Source organism: Muntiacus reevesi, chromosome 2, assembly GCF_963930625.1.
Source record: "Muntiacus reevesi chromosome 2, mMunRee1.1, whole genome shotgun sequence".
NCBI classification, from domain to species: Eukaryota; Metazoa; Chordata; class Mammalia; order Artiodactyla; family Cervidae; genus Muntiacus; species Muntiacus reevesi.
The window spans coordinates 83,809,907-83,837,137 of NC_089250.1; the positions used below are offsets into that span (position 1 = coordinate 83,809,907).

Here is a 27,231-nt window from a genome sequence, read left to right on the forward strand (position 1 = left end):
ATCAATCCCACTTTTGCTGCCAGGCTGTTCTCAGTTTTTCTATTTAAAAAGCATTAATGGCTTCTTAGTGCTCATGAATTATTTTTAAAAAGCAAAATGAAATTTTATTCTGGCAGTTACTATCAATTACCGTGTTCCATAAGGAATCTATATAACCTACATTTCCCCTAAATGACCCAGCTTCTACTTTTTATGCTGTTATTTAGGAAATATTCCTTTCTTAATCTCTGATCTGCATATTTTTTAAAATCACCTTTGACTGTCATGACTTCCATACACCTCTAAGCCCATCCATACCCATCCGAAGGAGTCTTACTTTATCTGGAATCCCATAGCACTGCTTGGCTTTCTGCTACTGGAACTATATGTATTTCCATACACTTAGCCACTGCCATGGCACACTCCTGAAGTACAGGGGCTCTCGTCTAACACATCTTTGTGGATAGCAGAGCAAGAGATGCTTGATATATAATTTCTAGTGCCAGAAGGTATTCTAACAACTAATGGGAACAGCTTGGTTTTAACTGTGGAAAAGTTAACTTAGACCCACTCAACTACAGCTACACGCAGCTATTAAATCATGGCAGTTCTCATTGTGGGTGTGAAGCCATGCTTGTACGCTCACAGTAGCAGAGTCAGTTTTTTTTAAATCTATTTTATTCTTTTTTTTTCTTTTTCTTTTTTTTACTTATTTTAGTCAATAAAGTAATACTTAGCTGAAGAGGTACAAAATCAGATTTATAAATTTCAGTGACTCCACTTCAACATACCAAACAAATTGTTTGTTTTCATTAATGTGGTAGTGATGTTGGTTATTTTAAAACATAGTTTTATGATTATTAAGGTAAGATATTTTTTCATTTTAAAAACTTAGAAAACACATAAAAATAGTAGTACAAAATCTACATGTACTACATAAAGAAAACTACCATTAACATTAAATATATCCCTTACTGCTTTTCTATACCTAAAAATTTAGTTTAAAAAAAGATCCAGATCAATACTATTTGAACATGTATTTTATTTTTTAAATAATTTCCCTAAGTTGTCACATATTTATATCCATCATCATTTTAATGACTGGACAACATGTACCATAATTTGCTTATCATCACCTTATTCATTTTTCAACTCTGATTTTTTTTTTCTCTCTGAGCTTAAGTTCAACCTATGTTTGGCACAAAAGTACTGTGAAGTAATCAGTTACCTTTCCTATTACATCTCTCATTTCTGTGTGTTGGTATTTTAATGGCATATATTCCTTTTGGAAGTGCTCATTGGAGAAGTAAAACTTATCAACCCTCTTTCCAAGAGGTGAAGAAAAATTTGAAGATGAAATCATTAAAAACTGGGGAAGTATTACTATAAGAGCCCCAAACTACATCAGTGGAGGCTAGCACAGACTCATGATGTTCTTCTGATTTATTCTATGAGGGATATATTTGGTAAAGGAAAATTAGTTACTTCTATAGTTAGTGAATTATTCTCAGAGTAAGACTAAAACTGAAACGGCAATAAAACACAAAAGGGAAGGGGAAAGAGCAGAATTCACACTTTTTTTTAATTTCCCCCCTATATTCTCTAATTATATTGTCTTGATTTATGTAATTGAATGTCATTAAGTTAACACCACCTGTAAGAACAAAGTTTCTGTTACAAAAGGCTAACTGGCCAGAGAAGACTAGGTGACCGTGCGGTTGCCTTGGTTTCAGAGTTTAAGGGTAACTTGGCGCACGGACATGGGGCCAGCGATGTGGATGAGTGCACGCATGAAACGAGGCGGGAAGGGTCCCTCTCTCTCCCAGAGAAGATGGAAAGAAGGCCAGGCCCAAGTGGGCAAGGGATGAAATCTGCATCTTGGAAAATAGTTCTTCCTTCCCTTTTCTTCTGGTAACAGAGCTGGTGGAAACAAAGTAAGTCACTGGGATGGGTTCTCTGTTATCTTTATGAGCTTTGCAAGAACCTTATTATTTGAAGAAGTTTGGAAACATTTTTAATGCTGTTGCAATCTTACATCACATAACTGGCTACTTATTGGTTGGAAAAACAGACAATAAACAAACTCAAGAGATGAGCTTAAAATTCCACCCCCAGTGTTACATAACAAAGGAATCTTATTTACTCTTTACCCTCTGGTGACAGGTTATATTCAATCTCATCTCATTCTGTTCAATTGACTGATACTGCACTGCCATTCAGCATATTATTAAAGTCAAGTCCATGCTATGACTCTAAAACTGCTCTAAAATGTCTTAAAAAAAAAAAAAGGTTTGTTTTCCAAGTAAGTTACTGCTGACAAATACATAGACACTGTGAGATAATAAATGCATATTCTTTTAAAACACTAAACCTGTGATAATCTTGCTAAACAGCAATAGATAGATAAAAAGAAAGTGAAGTCCAAGGAAACCCGGTATTCTGCTTTATACAGGGTACTCATTTTCACAGAAATTTTTTTTTTCAATACAATCTAAAAGCTTGGTATAGACTCCTGAGCAATGTAATACAGAAGCAGGCTTTCTCAGGATGCATCATCCTAACTTCTGGCAGAATTTTGAGGACTCAGACTTGAAATTGCCAGCAGAATCACAAATCTAAAGAATACTTAGGTTTAAACATAAATGAGAAAGCACTGCTAAGATGTGGCTTGAGTGGTGTGAGTGGAAAGCCTCAGAAAGTATGTATGTTTACATCATTTTATTCCAGGATTGGTCAAAAGTTTTTTAATTTAAAATTATAATTACTATAAATGAGACTTTGCCCTCCTAAAAAATACAGGCTGGCAAAAATATTAGATTTGAAAAAATTTTAATGAAACCAAAGCTAAGAGCATCATTTATCAAAAATACTAATATACTGATGTATCTCTAGCCTCTACTTGTAGATTCTGAACTGTGCATTTTATTCCCTCAACTCAGTATTATATTTAGCAGTAAAAGATAAGAAAATTCAATACCTAGAACACATGTATTAACTTGCCCAAACCATCATCCTTGTAGTATTTGATTCCCAGGGGCCAAGGAAGATGGGTGAACACTCTGCATGCTCCTACTTCAAGATCCTGAGATACTCTTTCTCAAATGCAAATACACTTAAACAACAGTCTTTATTTTTATAGCTGTTTACCTAGTCACCATTTCTTTCTCTTTGTTTGATGCATGTCCTCCAGAACAGAGAGGTCTGCTTGCTGCAGATAAGAAGTATAAACGGTGGTTTTTGAAATACTGATCAATTAAAGGAAGAACGACCTGAAAGAAAGGAAAAGAAAACAGATCTACACAGTGGAATCTTCTGGGGGCCAATGCGCGCTGAGTCTTTGGTGCAGCCAGAGCTCTGTTCACAAGCAGTGAGTCCCCACATTCACAGCCATGCTATCAGCACCATTGCAGAGCACCCCTCTCTGCTTTCTCCAGCCTGGGAGTGTGTGTGTGGGTGGGTGGGTGGGGGGCTGGGGGCCAGGGTGCAGGGGTAGGGTGGGGCGGGGCGCCATTATGAAAAACACACTGAATCTTCAGTGTTTGAAATTAGGCTCAATACTTCCTCAAAATGAAACAGTCTTAATATTTTCACACTGCAGTTCAGTGCCCAAAAAATTCAAAGGCAATCAAGGACGACCTTCTGTGGAGTCTCTACTATGTCTGGGGACTGTAACTGACATGCTGTAATTTCATGTATCCCAGTGACCACGCTGTATGGTAGGTGTTATCAGCCCTGTTTTCGAGGTTGAAGATGGAGATGAAGATAAATTGAGATGAAGAAAGTGAATGATGTACTCAGTCACATCGCCACTTACTGACTTAAAAGCTCTTCATCCCTGGCCTTGATCAAAGCCTACCTGTCAATTCTGCACTCTAATCCTGCTGGCCTTTGTCCAATTGCCCCCGTCCCCATCCACAGGCTGTGTACATGCCATGCCCTCTGTCTGAACTGTCCTCCCCACACCCCATAACCGAGTCACTCCACCCCTCCTGCAGGCCTCAGCGCAGTAGCACTTCATCAGGTAAGCCTTTGCTGGCCTATCAATGACATAAACTCCCCATATCTTCTGGTCCTCTAACATCATTTGCAATTTTATATTTTATTTGTGTGATTTTGGATTAGTCTGTCTCCCTAAGAGTCTATAAGGTACATGAGAGATAAAAACATTTTGGGGATTGTTTAAACCCTTCTCTTGGCCTCTATGACTCCTGCTTGCTCTGTTACATTATCACTGACTCTCTTGTGCCTAGGACTTTGCTGCAAGCCTGTAGCAAGTACTAGATATATATTCATTGAATACATAAATGAAAAAGGTGATAAGAATAGGCATTATCAGTATTTAGACTCTCGTCTAAATCCAGTTTTTTCCTACATGGTATATTTTAAATAATACATTTATTATTTTTTAATAACAGGAATACACAAGTTTCCAGTGATCTGTCTAGAAAGTTATGACATTGTCTGAACTTAGCGATTGACATATAATAGGTACTCAATAAATATGTGAATGAATGAATCACAGAGTGAGTAGAAATTAAGCCTCATGAGGCATCTGCAAACAAAATTACTAGGAGTGCTGAACACATTGGCAGTGGTATACAATGTATTCTAAATGCATGATTAGAGGTCATGAATACAGCATTTCTGATCACTGGTTATCAAGGAGGATTACACCCTGGTAGAATAGATACCTAGCAATGTGCAGCCTAAGACAAACTTCAGATGATGGATACAGACTTTGGGTGCTATACTGAATGGAAAGAAAAGACAGAAGAAATTTCCCTTATAATAAAAAATACAATTCTGAAAACATAATAGAAGCCAAATATTAATCAATCAAAATAATATGCCATTTTACAAATGACCTATAGTTGCCACATGTAAGTTCTATGACAGGAAACTGACAGAAACACTCAGACCTTCGGGTTAACTAAAGCGTGCTGTAGCTAGGAACGCTTCCCGGGGGATTCTGTCTTCGTGACACTGAACCTACATCCCTGCAGGCTAACGCAGGACACAGACCAGACACACGGTGAGCACTGAGTCAGTGAATGGACCCAACGTGGAGACTGCACCTCTTCACCTCTTCCCTGGACTGGCTGAAAGGGAGTCAGGAATGCTTCAGACGTACAGCAAACTTTTGCTGAATTCATATTAAGTGGAATAAATAAAAATGATTGGCTATTACTCTAACTATAAACAACTGATCCTGTTTGAGCTTCAGTTTTCCTTTTCTGAGTAGGACTCGGCTCCACAATAAAGATTCTATAGTATAGGTTATAACGTAACCACTGACAAGTTAACTCAGGCTTCTCCTCTTTAATGAAAAAATATGCATCTAAAATTTTTAAATCAGAACAATATTCAAACATTAGGAAGAAGCTATTTCTCCTTTATGTCATATGATGAAGCCAAAAAAAGAGAACTTTGAGTCAGACTTCATAGAGAACAAAGTCATTTGAGGAATACCGTATGAAGAGTAGAACAAGTTATTTTAAGTATGACCAAGGATGCTGGGAGCAAATTTATCCCACATGATTCATGCAGTTATTTTCGTGCCACAGAATATTTACTTAGAAGAGAATTCATATTTGTAGACAAGTGCATTCTGCAAAAAGGCATCCATCTAAAGAGTATATTTGGTAAACAAACATATTGAAGGAAAAACAAGACAGATTGTATACTGTACTTTAGCAAAGAACTTGATTTCTTGCTCATAAGGGAAATGTTCTCCTTTGCTTCTGCTGCCACCATCTGTAGACATGAAGAGTTTTTTAGGTACATGTTGCACTTCAAACACTGCAAAATATTCACCCAAAACGCAAAGTTTAGAACACACTGCTAAATGTGTTACCCTCCTAAACTAGACACAAAGAGACAAAGGTTAACCTCAGCAGTGTCATTAATGAAAAAAAAAAAAATGAAAAATATACCCAAGTCAACATAAAAAAGCTTTTGAGACAGCCCACACATGTGGTTACAATCACAAATTTCTGATGTAACTCTGAGATCTTATTAATATGTACTGAGAAAACTGGAATAAAGTAAAAAGTCCACATTTCTAGCAGTAAAATCCCACATTTTCTTTCAGTGAGAAAGAAGTTCACAGGGGTAAGAAAAGTGAGTAGAAAATAAGTAAACAATATTCATTAGATTTTAACTCTAGTCTCCCATAAAGATAGTTACTTCTTGGTGTGACAAAGCTAAAGCTGTTAATATTAATATACCAATGGAAAAATTGCAGGAAGCCAGTGCCTGTGATGAGGGGGAGGACTACAATTATAATACTAGGTTGGAAAATTAACATTCTGCTAAAGAACAAAGAAGTTCACCAATGTCAAAAGATAATCCCCATAAGCAAAGCAAAAATCCTCAGAGTTTTCCCATGGTATATAAAATGAGTTCAAGGTTAAGAATTGATTGACCGAATGCATTTAGCTTAAAAGGTGGCCTTTCCTCATTCCCTCATGCATACAGAAGAGATTTCATGCATACTGAAGAGGCAGTAATAAACTATAATAATCACAATAATATGCAGAACAGATTGGAGAGCTAAGAATTTCAGAACTGGATGTAAGGTTTTAGTAAAATTTGTAAGCAGAGCTTCCATTTTTTATAAGAATCAAACTGACTTTTCCTGGAAAAAGTTCTTTTGCCAAGAGAAATAAAAACAATTGGAAACAGCCTTTAAATTTTTAAAGACACAAATTTGGCATAAGTTTTAGATAACCTAGGTGATATTTTGTAAAATGAGACAATGATCTTCCCATGGATAAATAATAGAAAATTAAGTCTTTTTAACATTTATGAATTTCATTTTTTAAATCAACTTGTCACTAAATCTCTCTCAGACATTTGCACAATGGCTGGATCTACTTAAGGGGCTTTTCAAATAAATGCTATTTGGACAGAATTTGTATCTACCTAAATCTTATCATATTTCAAAGCATTAAATAGGAAATATTTTTCCATTAATTATACATTTTAATAAAATGCTTATGTAGAAACTGTGAAAAGATCTGGAGAGAGTAGGATCTATGATATAACACAAAAATTAGAAAAGGCACATACATATTCTTATTGACACCATGAGTCTATGTTTAAGAATGACTATGTTAAAGATGTGCTGCAAAGGCAATAAAGTGAAAAATAAAAGAAGGTATCATAAAAATTTGGGGTTTTAGTAACAGTGGAAAATGAAAATAAATGACTATACAGACAATCTCAACTCTCTCTGATTCTCTAACAGTGTTCTTATACATAACTTGCTTTGCAGTCACCTGAGAAAGGAACGGCTAACATCAGCAATTGTAAACAAACAAACAAACAAACAAAAAACCTAATTTTGTTGGGCTCTATACTAATCTAACCTTATTTCTCCCCAGAATTCTGTTTATAAGACCTTCTCCTATAGAAAAAAAGAAATGTGTGAAGTAGGTGAACTCACCCTGTAGTAAGCTTCTCACTACTTCTTATACAGAAACACTGTCCTAGGAGGTTTAGTCAGAAACTTGAATATAGTATGACTAAAGCCTAAACAAATTTCTCCTTCAAAGTTCTGTTTCTGTTATCCATAGCGAAGCAAAAGAAAGTTTGTTTTTCTTGTTCCCGTCTCCAAATGATAACTCTTTTTTCCCCTCTTCTACTTTCTCTGGTCAAAAAAAAGACTGGATGCCAGAATTGCTGTTCATTCATAAACTATTAAATGTGGAATAGAAATGTCAACATTTAAGTTTATGCATAAAAGCTTCAAAAATTCACCATGGCCTCATACTTGTTCTTTGGCAAAATATCATTCAGAGTAATTTGGTTATTAGTCAGGATGACTACCATATTTTAAAAATATACTGATGGATGACATACAAAGAGATTGCATATTATGGATTAGTTTATATAATTGGTCTTTATGAAAAAGTTGGTTAAGAGATCAAAAATATAGCATTTGTACTATAGGAGGCAGGTTGAGAGAGAGGAAGGTTCTCTAAGAGACTGATGCTCAAACTGAATATCTCTAACCACATCTGGGATCCAGGGACCCAGGAATAAGAAAATATCAGAGCTCAAATTTCTATAAACTTTAACCTGATGCTATGCTGAAAACTAAGCATAAATCCTAAGATAATAGCAGCAAAAAGAGCCCCTGGTTAGGAGGGATCTTTTGCTGACGTATTGCTATGAGACCTAGGACTATGGGCCCCAAGTAAAGGGGCTGAAAACCGAAAGAACGTGGGTTAAAAAAACATAAAATAAAAACAGAAATACAACCTTAAAAGTGGAAAAGAAAATAAGATCACCACCAGCAGAGCACACAGTTTTTCAAAAAGGACAAAACTCTACCCTTTATATCTAATACCAACCAGTGGCTGGAAGGGGATCGGACATGAAGATAAGTCATTAACAGCTTGAATTTTAATTCAACAATGCTAGGACAAACACAAAATAAGAGAAGTGAGAGGAGGCTGTCTTGATGATCTGTTCCAAATCTACAATTTAAATTAAGGAGTTCTTTTTGTACTTAAATGTCACTGAGCCAGATGGGGAAGACATCTTTTCTTTCGCCCTAAGAAGATAATAAAGTATTCCGCATTGCTGATACTCTAGCATAAATGTGTGTTCCTGCAAAGGCTAAACTTGAGGGCTTTCCATTGTCTAGAAATTTGGAGAATCCATAGAGTTTTAGTTCCTTTTTTTTTAAAAGAGCAGAACAATTAATTTCATAAGGACAGATTTAACTGTACCTTAAAATTTGATGTCCATCCAATGTATCTTTCAAAATGAAAAATCAATGCCAATATACATTTTAAGGAGAAAAGAATTGCATGTTAAAATTTTTTAAAGTTCTCAAAATTTACCTTAAAAATTACTTCATCCTTAAAAAATGAGTTTTCCTATCGACTTTTAGACTCAAGTTAGTATTAGGATGGATATAAAAATGTTTACACCATCAGGGAACAGACCATAAGCATCCCAGTGGTCTGTGTTGTCCTATATCCTGATGTTGTAAGTAACAAGCGTAACAAAAACTGGGCTGTTAGTAGCAGGACCGTGGTACCTACCAAACTCCAGGATATACTGATGGGCTTCATCCACATAGCGAATGAGTTGCTGAAGGAAACTATAGGCAAATCGTTTCTCAATAGAAGGTGTGTCCAGTTCCAGGTCTTTGAACCCTCTAGGATGGCAAAAACAAAAAATGGAAACCAACATCTAACTGACTATTAGAAGGCAAGGTAAAAACAAAATATATTTTGTTAAATATCTACATACAGAGAGGGATCTTAACATTTTACATACAGCGATATATACATTTATACACAGACATAGATACATTTGCAAGGTTAGCTAATATTTTATAGCTAAAAATAAATTGTAAAACATACTTTGCATCTGATAAGAAGCTGTACTTAACAAATATTACTACACAATAAGATCTTGCATTTAGAAATACAGAGTGTCATTTCTGCCTAGAGATTTTGCCTAAATGATGAATGGGGACTTAACATAAAAAGTGTAGGGAACTCAATTATATGGCAGCTAAGGGCATTAATGTTTCCAACATATATATTTTGAGCACACTAAACAGTAGCTCTGACATTTAAAAAGGCCACAGAACTCATTTTCGGCATTAAATCTGACAGGGCTTCTTTAATACTCAGCCTTTTAACAGGAACGTGTGGCTGGAGCAGGTGTGCTTTTACCTGGACACAGCATAGCCGTTGATCTGCAGGAACTTGAGGATGTCCTGTGCTTTTTCCCTATCCTTGGCTTTCTCTTTGGCTGTCAGTGTATCATAAGGTACCAGCAGGGGATGGTTTCCACCTCCTAAGAGGGTGTCAAGATGAGAATACAGCATAGTATTTAGAAAATAATCTGAAATGAGATACGGCTGCATTTGGGTCCTCCTAGTAGCTGAGATGTAAAGAATCTGCCTGCAATGCAGGAGACCTGGGTCCCATCCCTGGGTTGGGAAGAATCCCCTAGAGAAGGGAATGGCTACCCACTCCAATTCTCTTGCCTGAAGGACAAGAGGCACCTGGCAGGCTACAGTCCATGGGGTTGCAAAGAGTCAGACACAACTGAGCGACTAACACTTTCACTACTTTCACAATAGAATTTTAACTTTCACTACAGAATTTCTGGCATCCTCAAATTATACATAGAATATATAGGGCTCTCATCCAAGACTCTTTCCTCACTAGTCCCTTTAATGCTCCAATTAATTTTAGGAAACCTGTTCAAAAAAGACTATGCATATGCCTTCTAAGATGCAACTAAAACTTGAACATAAAGACAACTGTAGAATCAAGTGCCAAAGACATCTACAGTCACACAAGAAAGAAAAAGAGGCCATGTTTTCCTTCCCACTCAAATGAACTCTGAATGCAGAGTGTACTATGCACTAAAATTTGCACAGCTGGATCCAGTGAAATTACAAGGCAGGTTTCAAGCAAAATGCTTCATTTTCTAATGCACAGAGAAAAGAGAAAAAATTGTCTTAAATTTTCCCTGTGCCTCCCAGATCAGAAAATACTTTATTATCTTTGTTGTTGTTGTTTAGTCACTAAGTCTGACTCTTATGTGCTCCATGGACTGCAGCCTTCCAGGCTCCACTGTCCATGGAATTCTCCAGGCAAGAATACTGGAGTGGATTGCCATTTTCTTCTTCAGGGGATCTTCCTGGTCTAGGGATCACACCTGGGTCTTCTGCATCGCAGGCAGAGTCTGCCACTGAGCCACAGGGAGCTTACTTTGCAGTCACATATTTATAAACACACAAAACTCAGATTGTAAAGGTACAAGCTGATTGCTGTTAATTACCTAATAAAAGTAGCATATGTAATTGATTGACTTAGAATTCTGGCAAGAATCTAAGTTTCTAGGATATCTCTTCTGATAAGAAATACAAAAAGCATTCTTTTAGATTTAAAAATTCTGGGAAGCATTTAAATTTTAAAAACCTGACCAAGAGAAAACCATTTATAAAATTATAAATTCTGTAAAAACGTTTGCAAAAATCATAAAAATCTCAAAAGATCGTAACCAGATGTAAAGATCTGGTACAAGGAGCACTGTTTAAGTAGCAGCAAAAAGAATAGCTTGGTATGTCCCAGATTAAAAGTTTACAAAACACATAAAGGAATATATTTTATGTGGGATGTTGAAATTTCTTGAAATATAACTGCTAAGGAACTCCAGAATAAAAATAACTGAAATGACTGTTTTGTTAAAATTACAAGGAAACATAAAGCCTGTGAAATGTGTCCAATGGGGTTAAGTCAGGAGTTCCAGAGCAATCATAAATGTTGAATCGGCCCTCAAAAAAGAAATAAGCAAACAAAAGGACAAAGGAGAATATGCCATGCTCTCCTAGAGCTTGCTTGGATTGAGTGCCATCTACAGAAATGTAATCACGAAATGAACCTTCTGACCATTAGGGGACACTATGTGATCGCAAATGCAAGGGGCAGTCAGGCGCTACTACACTGACATGAAGCAGATTAAGAAGCCGTCAGTTATTTTACAGTCTGATACAATTCTAACTGTCAACAGACTACAACTGTCATATGATAATACTAATAAACATTCTGTGACCAGCAAGAAGGATATGAAATAAATTACTAAGCCCGCTGAGAACAAATCTGACTTCTAGCATATTTTATGAAAAAATTTATAAAGCAAATATTTAATTTAATCATCCTGCAGTTATGACCTATTTTTGCATGCAGTTCTTTATTCCTAGGGAAACTGACAACTTAATTTGTAATCCCCAATGATTCAGGGATCAGACAGTAACAGATCATTTTGGGAAAGGTAGAGAGGCAAGGGAGGTGGGGGGGAGGGGGAAAGAGAAAGAGAGAGACAGAGACAGGGAGAAAGAGAAAAAAGCTTAAACTTTAAAAATCCTAAGGACACAAAGGGCTTCCCTTGCAGCTCGGTTGGTAAAGAATCTGCCTGCAATGCAGGAGACTGGGGTACAATCCCTGGATCGGAAAGATCCCCTGGAGAGGGAAATGGCAACCCACTCCAGTATTCTCGCCTGGAGAATCCCATGGAAAGAGGAGCCTGGTGGGCTACAGTCCATGGGGTCCCAAGAGTCCAACACAGCTTAGCAACTAAACCACCACCAAGGACACAAAGAACCTTTGGCCTTAGATAGGGCAGATACTTTAAAGTCAGCCAGCAGACTTGAAATTATGTCCTTTGCTGTGCCACTAGCTAAAGGCAGTGGACTACCCCGATCTGGCCCATTTATAAAATATACTGTATGGAAGGGAAATAAAGAAACTAGCTACACTTGAGAGGTGAATAAATGTGTAGTACTTTCCAGGACTCTGTCTCAAACACACAGCACAGGCCAAGCGCATTCATTCTTGCTAAAGGGTCAAAACTGCTTGATACCTCTGCTTTTCTTGGCTTCATGACAGATCATCAGAGCCCACAATATGTGGCAGTAGGAAGCAAAGAATAACAAGGAATGCTAGCTGTTTCCATTTTTCACTAATTGGGGAGCACAGATAAAATTTCTTGGACTTTCACTACTTTATTCAAGATATACTCCTTAAACTGCCTGATTTCCCCAACTCTGTCAGATTCTTGAATCAGGTTGGGAAGGCACTAAGGAACAAATAACCTGGGAGAGCAGAAGAGGAAGCTTTCTCCAGATTTATCTAAAGTGGATTCGTCTTGTGTACATAGACGTAGGGATGATAAACACACATACACCCCACCACGCCCTCCCCAAGAGCTACATGCAGGTGACAGGCCCCTTGTACGCTTCCACCCCGATCTTGAAAACGGAAGCAGAGTTGTCAAGACGTGAGCTGGCTTTCTCCAGGAGAGACACAAAGTGGAGAAAAGTCACCTGGAGTTTCTGCCCTAAAACTGTCCACAGTCTCAAGCCTCACTGGCTCCAAGACTCACTTCTCCCTCCCATCAGCCTCAATACTTAAATGCCAAGATCCAGGGCTCTGCATCTCAACACCTGTCCTACTAGTCTGCTGTCTTAGTGCCAGAAAACTCACTGTCTCCTTTGAAAGGAGGAAGAAGACTAATTTTGCCACCTCATCTTTTAGCCTTTCCTGTAACTATGTTCATCTTTCCACACAGTACAAATCTGAATCAAGACAAGCTGGATGCAGAGGTATGGATGTCTCATTTACAAGTGATGTCCTTCAAAGAAAACACTGATGTTAGGGCATTTAATGGCTGGCTCAGAAATTAAAGGATAATGATGACTTTGCAATGCACTAACTTAGAAGGGAGTACTGAGATAGCTGCTTATTACTTTTTATTTTAATTGGCGTATAGTTGCTTTACAATGTTATATTCGTTTCTGCTGTATAATGAAGTGAATCATCTGTGTGTGTGTGTATACACACAAATGTATATATACACACATACTCTCCCTCTTGGACCTGCCTCTTACCCTCCCATCCCACCACTCTAGATAATCACAGGACACCAAGAGCTAAGCTCCCAGCAGTATACAGCACCTTCTCACTAGCTATCTATTTTGAAGTGAAGTGAAGTGAAAGTTGCTCAGTCATGTCCGACTCTTTGTGACGTCATGGGTTATATACATAATCCATGGAATTCTCCAGGACAGAATACTGGAGTGGGTAGCCTTTCCCTTCTCCAAGGGATATTCCCAACTCAGGGACTGAACCCCAGTCTCCCATACTGAGGGCAGATTCTTTACCAGCTGAGCCACAAGGGAAGCCCCGCTATCTATTTTACATATGGTCTAATTAATTACTTTTAATCATAACCAAACCATAGTGATTGAAACGTACTTAGAAAAGAATAACTGAATTTTTCATGTAATTTGCTCATGGAACAAATAGTAACTTTGTTAACTAGTTATGTGGACAATGCCCCTACAAGAACTTTACTAAGTGAAAATACTGTGACTCTGTGACTCTGCTCTCCATCCATCCTTCTATCTATTCATACATCTACCAGTCAACCAAAGAGCTGATCATTCATTTTACAAACATTTATACAATGTTTCTAGAAAAACAGGCCTAGCACTAAGCCAAATTCTGGAAGAGGCAATTTTGGTATATGGAATTCTCTGTTCATTCCTATGATCAATTCTAATTTGTGTGATTCTGTTTCCCAGTGCTAAGTGCCTGGTACTATCCTCCAAGGAAACCTATTCCTTTCATTATGAAATATTCTCATCCTTCAAAATGATCTTCCTCCATATTTTTACCTATATCAATAAGTAAGAAATAGAGCTTCCTGGTGTCCAGTGCTATACAATAAGGATGACAAAAATCATAAAAGTTACAGCCCTGAGCTTGAATTATATTTTCACTGGGGAAAAGAAACCCACATAGAAGATTATTAAAGAGAACACACACAAACATAAAATGTGTGTATAATCTAATGTTGAATAAATAACAATGAAAGAGATGATCAGTACAAGATGCACGTAACTGAACAAAATATTTATGCAAATATTACATATTTATTTTCAGAAATATAATTTTCTTAATAAATTAAGAAAAGATCTGAGAAATGACTAAGGGAATATTAGGTCATTTTAGTATTCAACAAAAACAGCAGGAAAGGGCAAGCAAAAGCATGTAAGAGACAGTACACAACTGGACTGAACAAACTAAGGAGGCCGAGGATAGGAGAAACAATGAAATGAGAGAAATATTTAGTCTGGGGGTGGAAGTCATTGAAGGAGGTCTAATTAATTAAAAGGATGAGAAATATAGATATCGACAGGCTAAAATGGGCAAGAGAGACCATTTGATACGCCATCAAAATTCTGAGACATGAGGAACTATATACTAGCAATAAGGAAATCAGAAAATAGCATTTCCACCTTGAATCTATTATAACCATATTTGAACCATTCTAATAATCTAAAGGGTATAACAAACTCTTGTGCCAAAAAGACTACTTTATCCTTATTGTACATTCAAGGACTCAACCTCTGGTCATTTTTTAATAAGGAGTTTAAAAAATATTACCTTTGGCCTCCAGTTCCAGTTTCTTTTTCTTTGCCCATATATTATGGTAGTTTTCAGCCATCATTTCTGCCATAGCCTTAAACAAACAAAAATTTTGCAACTAAGTTATACTTTAAAAGGATACTAGAAAAATATAATTTTGGTTTCCAATATGTAATATCAAACATGTTTTAAATGAATAAATTGTAGTGTGTTAGTGCTAAAATACATCTAAAAGAAAATTATTTAGAATTTCTTGTTTATAATCTGAAATTTCAAAGGTTTCTAATGATCTGTGAAATTATAAAGTAGTAAATAGCCAGAGATGATTTGATGGGAAAGGTCATTGTTCCTTGAAACATTTAAAGACACGTGTTTTATTAATTTAATAATGAAACTTCAAACTAGCTATGGACTTTAAAAATATGTCTGTTTACAAGTTCTTATTTCAGTTTCTAAAGCTTTACAACATGATTAAAACTTACTGAATAAACACTGAATGCAGGGAACATCCAAGGAACAGACGGAATAAATGTCTGTGCCAATCTAGGTGACAGATCTTGGAGCCTCATTAACTTTTTCTGTGGCCTTTGACAAGATTGCCTCTAAAATTCCTTTCACTTAAGACAAGCTTACTATGTCATTTTAACATATTCATACTAGAAAATGACAAAAGGCAAGCCTAATCTAATCTTTAGATTTTTATCTTTGTATACTTACTTCTCTTGGAATGATACTAACAATGCCAATATCACTGTGTGATCATTATATTGACCTGTCAACTTATGTCCCATGGTAACAAATTTTATCTTTTCACTCAAATCAGGCATTTCACAGTAGGCTCCTTATTGACAAAAGAGAACTATGACAGGAGCAAGCAAAATGTTGTCAGTTTGGTTAAATAAACAACTTATAACAGTGGTCTCCAACCTTTTGGCACCAGGGACTGATTTCATGGAAGAAATTTTTCTATAGACTGCAGGGGGTTCAGGATGATTTAAACTCAATACATTTACTGTGCACTTTATTTCTATTATTATTATATCAGCTCCACCTCAGATCATTAGGCATTATATCCCACAGGATGGAGACCCCTGACTTATAACACATATTCTTTCATGAGTAATTAAAGTGATATTTGAGTAGAGCATTATAAATTACTGATTTAGTTTCTTCTTCTTCTATATAATTATATAATTATTTAATTATATTAGGGTTTTTAAAAATAGATATGATCTTTAAAGAAAATATATTATTTGGAGGAAACACCCTGAAAAGTCGTATCAACTTTTATAGCATTAAAAGCTTAGGGTACATTATCAATAAATTCCATGGACCTTCTCTATGATCAGTACATTCAATAATTCATGCTGTAAAATAATGCAGGAAATCCATGTATACTTTTTAAAAATGAAATTTGAAGAGTATTTTAAAAAATACTTACATGCAGATCTCTGGATAGTGTAACATTGCTCATGTCAATGGCTCGTGGGCTATACCCATGGGCGGCATCTACAGAAACCTAGATAATGCACAAAAAAATAACAGCTCATGAGAAAACCCAGTGGAGAGAGATTTAAGAGGCACTTTGAAAACATTAAGGCAAGCAAATTCTCAAATGTACCATCTCCTCAGATAAAACAGGCTAGTAGCTAAACAAGCTGATTTTGCAGACGTTATCTAGCAGATTAAATTATATATGGGTGTCTGACAATTATTTCTGGTTGAATAATACATCCCAATATCTTAGGGTCTGCCAATCCAGAAAGTTAATGCTCAGGATGCACACAATTCTGAAATATTACCCAAGTCAAAGGATAATTGATTTCTTGAGTTTCTTACAAATTCTTATCGGCTATAGTGAAATTTACTTCTCCTCACACAAATGCTAGCTAATCACAGGTCAGTATTTATAAATGTCTTTATAGGTCAAACAGCAAAGCCCCAGGAAAGCAACCATTCCAAAGAGGAATGGTGACTGGGGATCTTCTTTGGAAACCAAAATTGTGCCTAACACAAAATCTAAAATCAAAAGCATTATCTGCTCCTTGCTACAACCCTGCCCAGTACTAACCTCATTTCACATACCATACCCAGCCTGGTAGCCCAGTCCAGACCCATGGCAACCACCTCTGATTATTCCTCCTCAATTGCTATTATGGATCAGTCACAAAATTCTATCTCTTCTACCACAAAAAACATCTCTGGTATACAACCTCCATATCCATATCCACTGTCTTTGATCTAACTTAGATATTTAATGTTTTTGTTTTGTTTTGTGGAATATATACAACCTCTTCCTAAGGAGTTTCTTTCAGCCTTCTATCTCCTTCTCTGATTCCTTCTCTACTCTGTTGTCAGAAATATACTTCCAAAATATTTATTGTGTTATTCCCTGAGTTATAAGCCTTTCCACAGCACAGTAAAAATCTGCAGGCCTGGGCTAAATCATATTTGTCTTAGTATTCCCAGAGTCTGGCACAGGCCATCTTTCATCAAATTTAGGATTATAAAATGATTGTCAATCTCACAGATATTGAGATATAGCAATCACATGTCTTACAACTAATAAAAAGGTATTAGACTCTCTGCAACTTTTGTTGAATAAATGAATAAAATAGAGCTGATGTCGATAACTTTATTTGTTCCTAAAATAAAATTCTCAGTATTTAATATCCTCTTAGACCATGTTGCTTATATAACTGAAATGTATATCCTTTTGGTTTTACATTGAATTATTGAGACTGACTTAAAGAATGCAAGTAGACATCTCTTTATTCAGAGAGAGATTCTTTTAAAAGTTTTCATCACCTGTTTCTCCTCTTTATATATGCAGAAATCAGAAGACTGGCAAATTTCTTCTATACTCTCAAGTTACCTGGAATACATACCCATTCAGAATTTAATTTACTCTAGTCTTCTTAGCAATAATAATAACAACCACCATGTGAATGGTTGTATGTAAAGCATGTAGACTATCTCATTCAAGTTTTAGAACAACTCTGAAAAGGAGATATTGCTACTTGCCATTTTAAAATGAGAAAGAAAGTGATTCAAAGTAAATAATTTTAACCACTATCATGTAAATAGTAAACAGAAGAATCAAGGTTTTAAGTTAATTATATCTAATTCTAAAGCACTTCTCAAATATCTTAAAACAGCCCCCAATGTCCTTCCTGATTCGACTCCTGAGACCTCTCCTCTCATCTTGTTGTTAGTCCCTAGCTCCAACCTTACTGCATTCCTTGTTTTTTCTCACAAACTTCAGGCTACTCCCACACCTCAGAGCATGTGCACAACTTGTCACATTTTTCCCCTGGATATGTCTACCTCTCTTAGCTCTATTCAATTTATCTTCTCCATGAAATCTATTCTGATAACACCATATAAAATTGCAACTCATCCCCACAGGTTATTCAGCTCCCTCCTCTGCACTCACAATCTGACTTTCCACGCTGGTTTCTCTTTCCATAATATTGATCATAGTGTGATATAATATGTAATTTACTTAAATCTGTTCTTTACTTTCCCCATAAGCAGGAAAATCCATGAGAGCAGAGATGTTTGTCTATTTTGTTCAGGGAACTACCTGAAAAGCTTAGGACAGTGCATGGAACAAAGCAGGTGCTCAGGAAATATCTACTGAGAGAATGAATGAATCATTCCTCTGTCCTAGCCTGTATTTTAGTTCAAGATAGGTAACAAAGCACAAGCTGGAATCAAGATTGCCGGGAGAGACATCAATAACCTCAGATATGCAGATGACACCGCCCTTACGGCAGAAAGCAAGGAACTAAAGAGCCTCTTGATGAAAGTGAAAGAGGAGAGTGAAAACGTCAGCTTAAAACTTAACATTCAGAAACTAAGATCATGGCATCCAGTCCCATCACTTCATGGCAAATAGATGGGGAAACAATGGAAACAGTGACAGACTTTATTTTTGGGAGCACCAAAATCACTGCAGATGATGACTGCAGTCATGAAGTTAAAAGATGCTTGCTCCTTGGAAGAAAAGTTATGACCAACCTAAACAGAATATTAAAATGCAGAGACATTACTTTGCCAACAAAGGTCTGTCTAGTCAAAGCTATGGTTTTTCCAATAGTCATGTATGGATGTGAGAGTTGGACTGTAAAGAAAGCTGAGTGCCAAAGAATTGACGCTTTTGAATTGTGGTGTTGTAGAAGACTCTTGAGAGTCCCTTGCACAGCAAGTAGATCAAAACAGTTCATCCTAAAGGAAATCAGTCCTGAATATTCATTGGAGGGACTGACGCTGAAGCTGAAACTCCAATACCTTGGCCACCTGATGCAAAGAACTGACTCACTTGAAAAGACCCTGATGCTGGGAAAGATTGAAGGCCGGCGGAGAAGGGGACGACAGAGAAGAGATTGAGTCCCATCACCGACTCAATGGATGCGAGTTTGAATAAACTCCAGGGGTTGGTGATGGACAGGGAGGCCTGGCGTGCTGCAGTCCATGGGGTCACAAAGAGTTGAATATGACTGAGCAACTGAACTGAACTGAACTGAGGTAACAAATTTCACTCATCCTCTTCTCCTTCTTAGGATAGAAGCTTATTTTTAGAATTTGTTTAAATAATGTATATTCTACATGCGTAATAAAAACTAGATGCAAGAAAATAAAATTGGGGGTAAAAAAATGACTATTAAGAACCTGTGGAATACACCTTAAATTGCCAGAAATGTCCTCCTTTTCTGCTGACGTGAGTGACTATCAAGTCAAAATTCACCAGTTTAGCACCTCAGATCTCCCCACTTCTAATTCTATCAGCATTTTTACACTCATTCTTTTTTATTTTATTAAAGTACAGTTGATTTACATAGTTGTACTAACTTTTGCTGTACAGCAGTAATTCAGTCACACACACACACACATTTATGTATATTCTTTGTTCACATTCTTTTCCATTATAGCTTATCCCAGGATACTGAATATGGTTCCCCGTGCCGTACAGTAGGACTGTGCTGTTTATCCATCCTGTCTGTATATAACAGTTTGCATTTGTTAATGCAAACTCGAAGTCCTTCCCCTTGGCAACTACAAGTCTATTCTCTACGTCTGCATGTCTGTTTCTGTTTCATAGATAAGTTGATTTGTGCCATATTTTATTGATAGATTCTACATATAGGTATATACTCTATTCTATATCCTGTCAAGTTATTGGCTTTGTCTATGCCCATATATTATCTTAATATGCAAATTATAAAACTCTAGTTGAGTAGTAAGTTTCCTGAAATCATGCTTACAATGATCATAATGAGGTCCAATGTTGACTGCAATATATGCTCACCACATTCGTGATTTGTAAGCATTACAATGCGATCCTTACAATAACCTTTTAAATTAGATGCTCTTTCTTTGCTGTTTTATCTGTAAAAGGAGAACACTGCTGCATAGGAAGGTTAAGCAGTGTGCCCAGGCTCATAAAAAGCTATCTGCTCCACGGCGAGCCAGGACTTCAAACCCAGATCTTGCTGAGTTAAATACAGGCCACTTCTGCCTTGCAGACAGAGTACTGAGTCCCAGCGGAAGGAAATGAAGAATACCGGCTCAGAATCATGTCAACAAGTGATCTCAATTCATCCAGGTATAGTCCTTAATATAAAGTGATGAAATCAAAAGTGTTCCTTAGTTTATTCAAGAGTGTACCTATTACATAATAGAAAATATCTTTATAATCACATGGGAAATCAATACTGGAGAGAAGAAAGACATTAAGAAGTTTGGCAAGATGATAACTGAAAAAGATGATAATACTGTAAGGTTAGTAATTAAGAAATGATAATCCATTTTAACATTTCAAGTTATATTGGATCATGTTTAAATAATGTTAGGGTGAAAATAATGACAAGGATTATAAATATATTTTCAGCATTTGCTGCTTTCTGTTTCTGACACTTATAGAAATATTCTTTTCTTTAAACTACTAAAAGTCAAAGTAACACAAATACAAACAAGCTCTTTTATTTACCTTTGAAAAAATGCTTCCTGGCATTAAAATATATAAATAATAATGGTAATCATGAGTTACCATCTACTGAGGTAAACAGATTAAGTAATGTGCCCAGCAGTTTATTTCTACAGAGTGGAGGTCCCAGGATTGAAGTCTACCTCTACGGCTGTCCCTCTTAATCCATACATCTAGCACAGGCACCTCCTAATATTTTTGAATGAACAGGGGGTTTAACAATATATGTCATATATCACACATGTCACTGAAAATCAGTAAGACTTAAGTGATGGTTATGTGGCTATCATATAAAATCCTATTTATTGAGGGTTTATCGGGCACTGAAAACTACATTACGAGCTAAGGGGGAAGTAAGGAAGAAAGGAAATAAACACAACATAACATTTTTTAGCACTCTTGAGAAAAGTTTACTTTAATTCAGCAAAACAATTAATTTTCCTGGGGTTAAAGAAAAAGGTAATCCTTTTCTGATGATTGACTGGTTATAGTTTATACTTTATAATTTACAGAGTCTGTGATGACTTTCAATGTTTCAGAATCAGTTTCTTAAATCTGGGGTAAGACTATATCTGACATGATCTAGAACCATTTTGGAGCTTGTTATGTTTCATCGTCAGTTACTGTTTTGTTTTGCTTTGTTTTTCAGGGGTGCTTGCAAAAGTATGCAACCCATCAGTTACTTTAATCTTCAGGGGAGCATGGCTAAAACCATAGGATGACCCTTTGCTTCTCTTCCTTTGCTGATAGTCTTGAAATATTCTAGAGACAAGACAGGAAGAGGCTACTTAGCCGTCAGCTCTACCCGCTCTAACAGCAATGGTGAGAAAACATCCGGCAAAGGCAGCAGCGAGAGAATGGGGTACCCCTCACACTGCTGCAGCCCCTCCCGGCCTTCTCTGGGCTGTGCTTCAGCATGCTATGTAGGCCCAGTTTTTTCTGGCTAAGAGGCAGGTCTTTTTTCTTATCTGCCTTCTACCATTTCTACTCTTTAGTACTGGCTCATAGAATTGGGGCCATTATTATTTCAAAGCGCATGCTCTCATTCAACACACCCAGCTTTAAATTAGAGCCCATAAATTTTGCTACCAAGAGTGGGGCAGAATCTATGTTTCCTGGCAAAACTTCACATCACTTCCATTATGTAATAATATCCTTATTTCCTATACAATTTAGAGGGGGAAAAAAACCCCAGATAATTATATTTTCTGCACTCTGAGTAGCTTGTATGTACCACTAGCCCAAATCTTATCATTGGAGTAGGTTTAACCTGATTGTCTCTAACACCAAACTGTGAGTCTTTTGGAACAGAATCAGATCTTCTTATCTTTATATTCCTATGGCCCAGGACTCAGTTTGTGCTCAATATTTGTTTAAACAGATTAAAACAAAATGGAATTTAGTTAGAAATATGTGCAATCATGATATATGCTTTTATGAACTTCTATGTTCATGATACTTAGGAGAATTTTATATAAAATATGCACCTGGGCTACCAGATGGTGCTAGTTGTGAAGAATCTGCCTGCCGATGCAGGAGACACAAGAGACCCAGGTTTGATCCCTGGGTCAGGAAGATCCCCTAGAGCTGGAAATGGCACCCCACTCCAGTACTCTTGCCTGGAAAACTGCATGGGGAGAGCAGTCTGTTGGGCTACATTCCATGAGGCCACAAAGAGTTGAACATGACTGAGTGGCTGAGCAGAGTAGGCCCAAATCAAAACTTAAATCTGTTTAACAGTATATTTCAAATGTGAAGCATGTGAAACACATGCTTTGAGTGTCTTCATTTTCTGCTTTCAAAAATGTTATCAATATAAATGGCAACAAAAAACATAATATTTTGGCTAAACCAAATATAGTGACCCAAACAGTTTGAAAGGGACAATGGTAGGTTTAGCTCCTAGGAGAAATCAAAGAGCCAGCTGGTATCTGGTCAAGGCTAGGTTCTCTTCCAACAACAAAGAGACAACTCTACACATGGACATCACTAGATGGCCAATACCAAAGTAAGATTGATTAAATTCTTTGCAGAAGATGGAGAAGCTCTATATAGTCAACAAAAATAAGACCTGGAGCTGACTGTGGCTCATATCATGAGATCCTTATTAAAAAATTCAGACTTAAATTGAAGAAAGTAGGGAAGTTCACTCAGGCCATTCAGATATCACCTAAATCAAATCCCTTATGATTATACAGTAGAAGTGACAAATAGATTCAAAGGATTATATCTGATAGACAGAGCACCTGAAGAACTATGGATGGAGGTTCATAACAATGGACAGGAGGCAGTGACCAAAACCATTCCAAAGAAAAAGAAATGCAAGAAGGCAAAATGTTTGGTATTTTGCCAACAAAGGTTCATATAATCAAAGCTATGGTTTTTCCAGCAGTCATGTATGGATGTGAGAGTTGGACCATAAAGAAGGTTGAGCACCAAAGAATTGATGCTTTCAAACTGTGGTGCTGGAGAAGACTCTTGAGAGTCCCCTGGACAACAAGGAAATCAGCCCAGAATATTCACTGGAAGGACTGATGCTGAAGTTGAAACTCCAATACTTTGGCCACCTGAGGCAAAGAGCTGACTCACTGAAAAAGACCCTGATGCTGGGAAAGATTGAGGGCAGGAGAAGAAGTGGGAGACAGAGGATAAGATGGTTGGATGGCATCACTGACTCGATGGACATGACTTTGAGAAAACTGTGGGATATAGTGAAGGACAAGGAAGCCTGGTATGGTGCAGTCCATGGGACTGCAAAGAGTCGGACACAGCTCAGCAACTGAACAACAGCAAAGGTTCTCAAGGTGGAGGCTGTGCTTACTGTGCCCTCTTGAGCACAGAAGCCCCATGGCCACGCTCTGCTGAGCTGAGTGACTTCTTGACTTGGCCCACTAACAGCGTGCTCTTTCACTCCTGCTCTGCCTGTCCAGTTGTATATCTTCCCTTTGCAAGTACATCCATGGAAGTTTTAGGTCCAAATCACTACTATCTGACCACTCCACTAGCCCCTAAGAACCAATCTGCAGTTCTTATTGGCAAGGAGACAAAACCTCTATAAACAACCTAATTGTAGGTAAGGAACACATTTATTAATATACCTTTAAGACTTTATCATCAGGTACTCCTTTATATACAGTCAGAAGTACAATCTGACAGATAAACTCTAAGGCCTAAGCTTACTTAAAGAAAAAGTAGACTTTCTAAACTTTGTATTAGTCTTCAGAATTTTCAAACTAGTTGCTGCAGAAAACACAATAATTAAATGAAATACTCAAATTATTTTAAAATGATATAAACATCACTGTGATATTTACCTGACTTGTCTGAGAAATACGACGGGTACGGTTATAAAGGGCCATGCTGTCTCCCTCCCGTGTCCTTTCAATTCTCCATCCCCAAGCCAGCATAGTTTTTAAAGATTCTTTAATTGGCCAGCGATAAATTTCTTTTTCCTAGTAAGAAAAAAAAAAGAGAAAAAGATGGCATATGAGGAACCTAAATAAAAGTTTAAAATAATTAATGCTTTCTTCTGAAATATTCTACCTTCACCTAAACATTTTTGATTAGCACTTTTTATTTAAAAATAAAAGAGGAAAGTAAAAATTCTGAAGAGCAGAGTGTGAGCTGAAATCTAGTTTGACTAATGCTGCTAAGAAGGATCCTGGCTTATAATAACATGAGGTTAATTGTCTTTAGTTTCCCTAGAAAGCAGAAACACTATTAGGAAAAAGTTCCAGATTACATGACACGTGCTTGACGGCTTTTCTACAATCTGAATAAACAGAGAAGTAACTTATTCTATAAGCAGAGAGCCAGAAAATCCTTTACAGTTCATTTGTCAAGATACTTTCCCCCCAAAGAAGTAAAATACATGAAAACATAAATAATAAAAATATTAATATATATTACTTCATTATAACTTACAAAAGACCCTTTAGATTGATAAGAATATTTTCTAAAGTTCTTAAAAATATAGAAGAGGAATAAAAACTTTTTAAAAAGCAGAAAAATATTACATAGAAAGGAGAATAACCAGTAAAATACTGAAAGAAAATGGGATTATGAAGAAAAAGACAAGACAAAAAACTGTAAAAAGGAGACCTATGAGAAAAGGTAAAAATAGTATGCATAAAGAAGACATTTTAATAACAAATTCACATAGCAAAAACTTCCACCCCCAAATTAAAACTATGTAAACTTAAAAAAGAAGTCACCTTTTCAGATAACAGTTTATATGGCTTCATTAATGGTTGAACTTTAGATGAGTCTGAATATATTTCTCCATAAATCCATCCATTTGCCAACTAAAAAAAATCAAAATTGTTTTACATGCATTAATTTTAGAGTGTGGTTGTGCATGTGTTTAAGTATGTACTTGATAAATGTAAAATCAACCAAGATAAGCATTAAGGTTTGAACTTTTGTCCAGTATAAGTCAATATAAAGATTTTTGTCCTAGTCAATATTATTTTGAGTAATCACTGGGAACAATTTTTTGTCTGTTTGTTTCTCAGACCAATTTTTTGTTTGTTTGTTTCCCTGCAGCCTCTACAGGGAAAGTAGAGAGTCGTAACAACTGGACCACCACAGAATTTCCTAGAACACATTTTATTTCTGCAGAGATGAAAAGCATCCAGCCTTCCTTAGACAGATCTGTGATTATGTCAATCGCCTTCCCCTAGGAGGAAGCTATAGGCTGCACAGCCAATGTGATATTCATTTTAGCTTATCAGGTTTAACTAAGGACCTCAACCTGTGACACATGTATGTGAGACACTCATTTTAATCTGAAGCAGCTGTTTAATTTGGAAGCCTCCCTAAATAATGCTATTTGTTTTGCTACTCCTATGTTCAATGACCTCACAACACATTTGTCCCACATGCTTTTGCCCATATAATTTGGCACACTTCACTGTTTCCCTGTATCATATCACGTATGTCTATGGAATCTGAGTAATTAGGCTGAAACAGTTCAGGACCACTTTCCTGTAAACTTCCTCTCCATCACCACCCCTGACAGCTTGGTACCTAAGACAGTCTTTAAATAGGGCAGATACTTCAATCTTACTGACTTACCTACTGCTGCTGCTGCTAAGTCGCCTCAGTTGTGTCTGACTCTGTGCGACCCCATAGATGGCAGCCCACCAGGCTCCCCCACCCCTGGGATTCTCCAGGCAAGAACACTGGAGTGGGTTGCCGTTTCCTTCTCCAATGCATGAAAGTGAAAAGTGAAAGTGAAGCTGCTCAGTTGTGTCCGACTCTTAGTGACTCCATGGACTGCAGCCTACCAGGCTCCTCCGCCCATGGGATTTTCCAGGCAAGAACACTGGAGGGGGTTGCCATTGCCTTCTCTGGACTTACCTACTAACGTGGTTAAATTACTGAACAAAGAAAAAGTCACATGCTTAACAAAACAAAAATGGGGATTCTTAGAGGAAGGAAAGGACTGGTTGGCCAGGGCAAGGATTGAAACTGGGTAATACTGAACTGACACATAACACAAGCATCTTTTGAAACCTTTGCTGTTTGATTTTCCTTTCAGCAAAGCAGCATATCCTCATTCTAGATTCCTGCATCATCTCAACTTAATTTCTCTGACAAACCTATTTTAACCATCTTCTCTCAAGTTTTACTAGGCTCAACTGAAAAGTGACAACTGTGCATGATAGTTCCTCTAGAAAAATCTCATAAAAGTACGTAGGACTTATGTTACACATTGGGACTACTTAGTTATCTCATTCAAGTCGCTCATCTTCTATTGACAATGCAAATAAAACATGCCATTTTGCCCTGCTAAGGGAACTGAAGATCTACTTAGTGATAAGAAATGCAACTGAAGACTAGAAGATGTAAATAATTACTACATTCTGATTAAAAATTTTCAAGATCTTTTTGTAATGTAAAATTACACATAAAAGGTAAAGTTTCCTTAAAAGATTTCTGGATGCAGAGTCACTATGTCTTACTGAATTTGTCTTACTGAGTTTATTTTTGTGTATGATGTTAGGAAGTGTTCTAACTTCATTCATTCACATGTAGCTGTCCAGTTTTCCCAGTACCATTTATTGAAGAGGCGGTCTTTGCCCCATTGTATATTCTTGCCTCTTTTGTCCAAAATAAGGTACCCATAGGTGCACAGGCCTATTTCTGGACTTTCTATCTTGTTCCATTGGTCTATATTTCTGGTTTTGTGCCAGTACCATATTGTCTTGATGACTGTAGCTTTGTAGTATAATCAGCAGTCAGGAAAGTTGATTCTTCCAGCTTCATTCTTCTTTCTCAAGACTGCTTTGG

At 36.8% G+C, this 27,231-nt stretch overlaps 1 protein-coding gene across 1 annotated transcript in view; it reads right to left on the bottom strand.

Moving 5' to 3' along the window:
• Positions 1 to 27,231, bottom strand: part of RYR2 (ryanodine receptor 2) — an 813,831-nt gene that overhangs the window by 176,445 nt on the left and 610,155 nt on the right. The window contains exons 55-62 of the mRNA XM_065922240.1: positions 25,152 to 25,241; positions 24,252 to 24,389; positions 16,390 to 16,467; positions 14,967 to 15,042; positions 9,678 to 9,801; positions 9,036 to 9,151; positions 5,669 to 5,733; positions 3,127 to 3,248 (exon numbers count right to left, since the gene is read on the bottom strand). Coding sequence (XP_065778312.1) covers positions 3,127 to 3,248; positions 5,669 to 5,733; positions 9,036 to 9,151; positions 9,678 to 9,801; positions 14,967 to 15,042; positions 16,390 to 16,467; positions 24,252 to 24,389; positions 25,152 to 25,241 — 809 coding nt within the window. The remainder of the gene's footprint in view (positions 1 to 3,126; positions 3,249 to 5,668; positions 5,734 to 9,035; positions 9,152 to 9,677; positions 9,802 to 14,966; positions 15,043 to 16,389; positions 16,468 to 24,251; positions 24,390 to 25,151; positions 25,242 to 27,231) is intronic.